Source organism: Otolemur garnettii, unplaced genomic scaffold (assembly GCF_000181295.1).
Source record: "Otolemur garnettii isolate 467f Iridium unplaced genomic scaffold, OtoGar3 scaffold00061, whole genome shotgun sequence".
Lineage (NCBI taxonomy): Eukaryota > Metazoa > Chordata > Mammalia > Primates > Galagidae > Otolemur > Otolemur garnettii.
The window spans coordinates 2,091,903-2,099,215 of NW_003852456.1; the positions used below are offsets into that span (position 1 = coordinate 2,091,903).

At 38.6% G+C, this 7,313-nt stretch overlaps 1 protein-coding gene across 10 annotated transcripts in view; it reads left to right on the forward strand.

Annotated features, from left to right (window-relative positions):
- Nucleotides 1–7,313, forward strand: part of SORBS2 (sorbin and SH3 domain containing 2) — a 221,407-nt gene that overhangs the window by 207,879 nt on the left and 6,215 nt on the right. For all 10 annotated transcript variants that reach the window (XM_023514886.1, XM_023514896.1, XM_023514890.1 and 7 more), the window contains one exon: nucleotides 4,345–4,394. In XM_023514886.1, the coding sequence (XP_023370654.1) occupies nucleotides 4,345–4,394 (50 nt within the window). The remainder of the gene's footprint in view (nucleotides 1–4,344; nucleotides 4,395–7,313) is intronic.

Here is a 7,313-nt window from a genome sequence, read left to right on the forward strand (position 1 = left end):
CCTGTGGTCCCAGCTACTTGGGAGGCTGAGGCAGGAGACTCGCTTGAGCCCAGGAGTTGGAGGTTGCTGTGAGCTGTAATGCCACGGCACTCTACCCCGGGGGACAGCTTGAGGCTCTAACAAAAAAAAAAAAAAAAGAAATAGCAGGATGCTTCATTGGATTTTGTAATTTTTATTGTGCTTCTAAGGCTTATCAAGGAATTATAAGCATAATATAATTCTTGTTCAAAAATTTCCAGCACAGTAATTATAAGGTGTTCAGCTGAAAATTCATTCTTAAGTTCACGTAAAACTTTCTGAATGTCACAAATGTATATTATCCTATATTTATCTTTTTAAATTTCAGAATAATATGAGAGTACCAACAACTAGGTTACAATGTTTGCATTTATAAGGTAAGGTCCCTGTTGTAGTTGTGTCCCGCACCCAGGAGGTGTGCCTGTCCTATATTTATCTTAAAACTGTTAAGAAGTTATGAGTAGGGCGGCACCTGTGGCTCAAGGAGTAGGGCGCCAGCGCCATATGCTGGAGGCGGTGGATTCAAACCCAGCCCTGGCCAAAAACTTCAAAAAAAAAGAAGAAGTTATGAGTAATAGAAATGCCCAAACAGGTAGTTCAAATGGAAATGAACACAGATCAAAAATACTGCTGCCTTACGAGGGATTCTACCTAGAGAATTGAAAACACAGGAAGAGAAGAACGTGGTCAAGAAAACAGGTAAGTATCTATTCCACATCACTCTGTGGTATTTAAAATATTCTTCTAGACTTTACCTAACAAATCAACATAGTTGATTTTACCAGACATTGTAACCTAATTGTTTGTACCCTCGTATTGATCTGAAATTTAAAAATATTTATATATTCTTCCCAAATTAACCCAGGCAAAAGCAAGAACTCTCAGCTTGTTGCTGCACAGTTCACCATTAGGGGGCGACAGAGTGCAGATGTAGTGCAAGGTCCGCTGAGAGCGCGTAGAGGTGCCCCGTGGGGACAATGAAAAGCATCTTCTGAGCTAGTTTGCTTGAATACCCATGTAGAACACGAACACCTGCCTGAGACATAAAATAAACGACTTGAACCACGTTGGGCCTTCTATTCACCATAGTAATCTCTTTTGCAATAGAGCGTGAACCAAAATTATTACTATTTTTCTTAGGGTTTTCCCCTTTTTGTCATATTAAGAAAAAAGTATCCAGTATCTTTGATTTTTGTTTACTAATTTGCAAAATGAAGCTGAATTATTACCATTGTTGATTTTAAATGACTGAGACACGTGAGAATTAACTGATCAATGGGCGTTGTCACAGCTCTCAGACAGCTGAAAGCAGCTGAAAGCGTAAGGTGGGCGACAGGCACCTTTACCCAGCAGAGGAAACTTGCTGAGGACGCCTTCATGGGGTCCCCCGAGGGGTCAGACTGTCGTCTTGTGCAGCTCACTGACTTGAGGTGCCTCCCCAAGGTTATTCGGTGATCAACGCTAAAAACAGAAAGACAAATATGCCCTCATAAATAACTATTAACACTACTTATTCCTTTATTGGTCAAATACTTTTTAAAGGAAATTAATTAAAATACAGTGATTGGTCAGCTTTCCTTAAAACTGGCTTCTAGTCATCCACATTAACAAGGAGGTGGTTCCCGTTAAGCTTCAGAAAGTTCTAGAACTCACCATTATAAGAGATGTACAACTTCTCTGCTCAGAAAAGCTGTGATCAATTCTGACCTGAGGATGTGAACAGCGCAGAAAACAGATGATTGAGGGGGCAGGGTTTGAAGCATAGAAGGGAAAGAAAAAGATACATTGGCAGTGACAGATAAAAGCCAGCTGCCACGCCCTGGAGCACGAGACTGTGGGACTCAGGGAACCACACACTTGCAACTAGGGCCCAATTCACGTAATTGTCAAGGAGACAGTTCATTTAAATGATTTATGAGGTGGGTTAAATTAAAGGAATTAAATGAGCGAAACTATAATGATGATAACTGAAAGGGGATATACAGACTTGGAGTGTAGACTTGTCTTATATTCATTGAATAACTTAATTTTTAAAATAGTATTTAAATCTTAACGCAAGGAACCAATGAAATGAGACCAACCAGTTTGACCAAGCGCTGGGTGCCCTGACATAGAAGTTAAAAGGTTTACTCAATTGAAAAATACTAGAATGGCTTAAATGTGTAGAAACAGACTCACCACTTTTAGAGTATAATGAAGTAGATTTTATGAAACATTTTCTCTTAAGACAAGAACAAATCACATTTTCTCCTTTATGACTTTGCTACACATGGCAAATGGTGTTGGGATTTTTTTTGTTTGGTGAGAGAACAGTGGCTATCTTGGTATATAATATGAAATATGGCACATTAGACATTTTTAAGTAACTTTGTGTACACAGTCTTTTTCAGTGGCTAACATGGATTTCTTCAAAATCATGTGACTTTAATACATACTCTTGGGCCAGAAACTCTACCCTGAGAATGTATTCTAAGGAAGAATTTGAAAGAAGAAAATAGGCCTTTGTATTAAATGTTTATATCATTGTCCTTCATGATAGTATGAAAAAGACTAGACAAATATTAACTCAAAAACAAAAAAGAGAGAAATGGTAAAGAAAAATATAATATATAGACATGGATGTGAAGGAACATGGTTCTTCAGTAATTTAAAATGGAAAAACAGAGAAAAACAAGACAGGGTGATTAATACAAAATATTAGTGGCAATTGATATACACAGATCTTCTGCAAAAAGTTTTATACATACATAAACTTTTTTTGGATTAGAAGATAACCTGAAAAATATAATAAGCTATAGGCTTATATTAACTTGTATATTTAAATTGATTTAATAATATCTTGAATTAAATGACCTTTAAAATGACTGGAAAATGATTCAGTCTTAATCATTTTTTAAAATATAATAATTTTAATAATAGATACATTGGTAGTAGCTTTATATTGATTTATGGAAGTAAACCATTTTACCCTCTTAAGTCACACATGCCTCCTAATTCTTACCCACTCATTAGTTTTAAGTATTCCACACCCAGAGTATTGAATGAAATTTCTAAAAATACTGTCAGTATTAACAAATATTTCCAATTACCAGACTCAAAGTCTGAAATTTTAGTAACATAAATGCCGAGCCTTATGATCGAAAGCATGAATAGAAAAAAGGTAGGCAAAGAGTTTAGGAAGGGGCCAGATCGTTGGTCTAATGGAGTTTCTATCGGCAATTTGCAGGAAAAAAAAAATCTGACTTGTCGGTAATCCACCCATTAAGTGTGAAAATCCAAGAACTGGTCCTGACGTCTAAGCACATGGATCTAATAACCAATTAGTCGTCACCAAAAAGTCACTGATAGAGTTGCCATGCAGATTCTGAGTTTATTTCACTATGTTTCTATCACTTAGAAGAGAGGATGCTTTTAAAATCTATTGTAAATGAACTGTATGCATTTTTTCCCTAAAAGGTAACATTTAGGTAGTCAGTATAAATTACACTGACTTTATGTATTCATTCAACAAACATGTTAACTTTCATTCATTGAATTTTTAATGTGGATATGTGGGATGCTAAGGCTTGTCATTTCCAATATTATAAGTATCTATTACAGATACTGGTCTTGATGCTTAGTTTAAAAAGAAAAGAAACTCTATTGAGAGTTCAGTGCACGGGGAATTTCTACCAATATTTCTCTTCTAAGGTAAAATGTTACATGTTACCTGCATATTGTTTGTTGCATTTAAAGTTCTCTGCTTTCTCTTCTTAAAAATGCATGTGTTTTCCCCACACTGAGAACAGAGAATGTTGACTCAAATGTAGCATGGGATGTCTGCCTACCTATATTTCCATGTGTACTGTATGTGAAAATGTTGTCTGTGAAGGAAAAGTTGAAAGAATGAATGTGGATACCTTGCTGTTAAACTAAATGTGGTTTATTTTCTGCTTGTCTGAGAAAATGCTGGAGAATAACGTTGTGGGAAGGTGTCTATACTTCCTATTCTGGTAGTTTGCTCTCCGTGTTCTTGCCATATTCCTGGCCTTTGAAAAAATCAATGGGACAAAGCCCCAACTCTTCTTTAAAGCTTGAATAGACTAGATTGTAGATGTGCTCAAACCATTTGGACCTTGGTTATTTTGATTTAATTTAAAGCACCCTTCAAAATATTTTAATTATGAATCCCACAGAAAACCCTTTTTATTTGCTTTCTTTCCTTCCTCTTGGTTTTTTACAACAGGAAATATTAAATGTCGAGAAAAGTGCCATGCCATTATCCAAATTATCTTTTAAGTAGTACCAGTTTAAACATTGATTACATTGAAAATCATTTCATTTCAGCCACCGCGTCCTGTGTTTACTCATGAAAACATTCAAGGTGGGGGGGAACCGTAAGTATTCTTCTTATCTTCTAAATTCAAGACTAACCTTGACCCACAAAAGGGAAAATTGATGTACAGAAATGTAAAGTGGTGCAGCTGGGCAAGGGCAAGAGATCCAAGAAAAACTCCTAGTACAGAGCAATTGCAATAGCCTTCGTCGTTTATGAAAGGGATCAGAGCTAATTTTAAAAAGAAACTCATGGTTTTACAAGAAGGTTTTAATTTATGTATCAGGAGAACCTTCCAATGCTACAGTGATTCCTAAGGCTTACATGTCTGTCTCCTTCTCTGCTCTCCTGGCTACGTAACCAGTAACCACAGCTTTAGAGACACACAGAAATATGCTAACATTGCTTTTATACCTATTTGGAGACGGTTAAAGTAAAAATAGACCTAAAATGACGTTAATAACGTAATTCCACAATGATGTACTCCGAAGGGTCTTTCAAAAATGGCAATATTAAAATGCTCACTGTTACAGCCTCACCATGGCTCACACCTGTAATCTCAGCACTCCAGGAAGCCGGGCAGGTGGATTGCTTGAGCTCAAGAGTTTGAGACCAGCTTGAGCAAAAGAAGGACCCTTGTCTCTAAAAATAGCTTAGCTGGGCGCTATGGTGGCCACCTGTAATCCTGTTACTCAGGAGGCTGAAGCAGAAGGATCACTTGAGCCCAGGAGTTTGAGGTTGCTGTGAGCTACACCACCATGGCACTCTACCAAGGGCACGGAAGTGAGACTCTGTCTCAAAAATAAATAAATAAATAAAAATCCCTCACTGTCACTCAGTGACATGCAATTCCTTCCACAACACCAGGAAAATACCTTTTCAAACTTGCCTTTCAAATTCTCTCTTCTTTCTGATACAGAAGTTAAATCAACCTGAAGAGTCTGACACGTTGTCTTTAAGATTCTCTTTGTGCGTGTTTTTTTTGGGGGGGGGAAGGGCCCATTTTGCCCGTGACAGATGTTCAGGGGTTGTGTGCTTCCTGCTGGCTACTGCCTGTCCTGTGAGTCAGGAGCTAGACCCCCTGGAAGGTGCTGTCATGGACCTTGACCTTACCAGGCATGCCTGAGAACACATGGGGTCTCCCAGTCCACTGCCATACTCTGCTGGCCCGGAATGGAGCAGGTTAACAAAAGACTCCTCCTCATGGCAGGTCCTGGGAGTGGCCGGTGACTTCATTATCCTGGGGTCCTCTCCTCACTCCTCATAGACCTGAAACTCAGTGATTGTCACTGAGACTGGCTCTCCCAGAGTACAGCCAGTGTCCTTATTAAGGGACAGTCTTTATTGTGGAAAGAACAGATTGGAAGTAATAATCACTTACAATGCCACTTAATTGGAAAATTTTAAATACAACTAATAATTCTAAAGTTTTTGTTTTTTCTCCTATGAACACACATGGTGATACGATCCTATCACAAAGAATAAATTCCAGGGCTGTTTAGGTTGACTGCACTGCCAACACATTATATTAAACAACTTTTAAGGAGTTTATGAATGAAGGGGTATGTTACATTATTACACTGTTTTATGTGATGTGGAATTAATATACCCAGCCAAGGCCATTTTGTTATTAAGAAACCACAGAGTCCACACAGGTGGGAGGAAGGCACATTTCCACAGTCCTGCTTTGGATATTACAGAACGTTCTTTGTTAAGTTTCTATGTGGTTATAGCCTGAATTAGTGGGATTACAGAGTATCGCTTAATGTCTTTGATTTAAAATCTCTTTGAGCGAAAGTAGGAACATAGGTTATATCACTACAATTCAGTTTAGGTAAAACCAGTTCTAGGAAAAAAGTGCAAAGTTATAGAGAGGGTTTCCTGTTTAGCCCAGCAGTTCCTACTGGAAAAGACTAATTTCTTTCTGAACCATCCTGACCCCACCACCATCAATCATGTCACCACCACATCTTCCAGAACAGCGTTTTTAATTGCAACCCGACTGCATTTCCTGTCCTGTACACTGATTTTGAAACTCAGTGGAGGGGGGAAGATTTCTGAAGGGTTTGTTTACATTTCCATAAAGCTCCTTTTTTGTTTTTTGGTGGTTTTTTGTTGTTGTTGTTGTTGTTGTTGTTGTTATTCTTTTTCTTTTTTGTGGTCTAATTAAACCAGAATGGTGAGTACATTTTGACAAACAGGCTGGCTTTCGTCACTCAAAAATAAAGTATGAATCCATGCCAATTTTTGTTTCTTAGCTTTGGAACTTTTAACTCCTTCAAGCAGCTGGTGTGTGTGGTCTTAAGCAGGCCTGTCTCCCTCCCTCCATGGCTGACGCCTGAGAAGCTCAGTCAGAGAATCAGTTGTCCCCAAGTGAGAGGTGCCATTGAAATAGCAGCCCAGGCAGGACCAGCTCCCTTTGAAAGATGAAGTTAGAAAAAGCACCATGTAGGAATCAACTCTGCTTAGTCTCTTGGACATACCAAAGATATCACCCCTCCCCCCAAGTAGCTCCAAAATCAAATCCTTGACACAAACCACAGGATAATTTGCCCACTGCTATTGAGGCTGGTTGGATGCAAACATCTGAATCAGGTGCCGTGGACACTCAGTGCCTCCTGGTTTCTTTCACCACTGCTCTGGGGTTCTGGCTAACTCTTCTCTTCCCTTCCCCCAAACCAGAATTCTCTTTCTCAGTAAAAGACCTCAAAAGGTCAGAAGAAGATAAGTGGGCCAAAGCTTACTAGAAGGACACAATATTAACAGGGGAAGAAATCTCTACTGTAGAAATTTCAGGCTTTGCCACAGGCCCAGGAAGTCGATGTTTTCCAAGAGAGGATGTGAGCCCACATGGTACTCACTTTTTTCCAGACCCCCCCCAAATTTAACTTTTCCAAGTCCATTAGTTCACAGAGAGGGAAGCCAATGGAGCAATGTTTCTTTCTTTTTTTTTTTCTTGTTCTTTCTTTCTTTTTTTTTT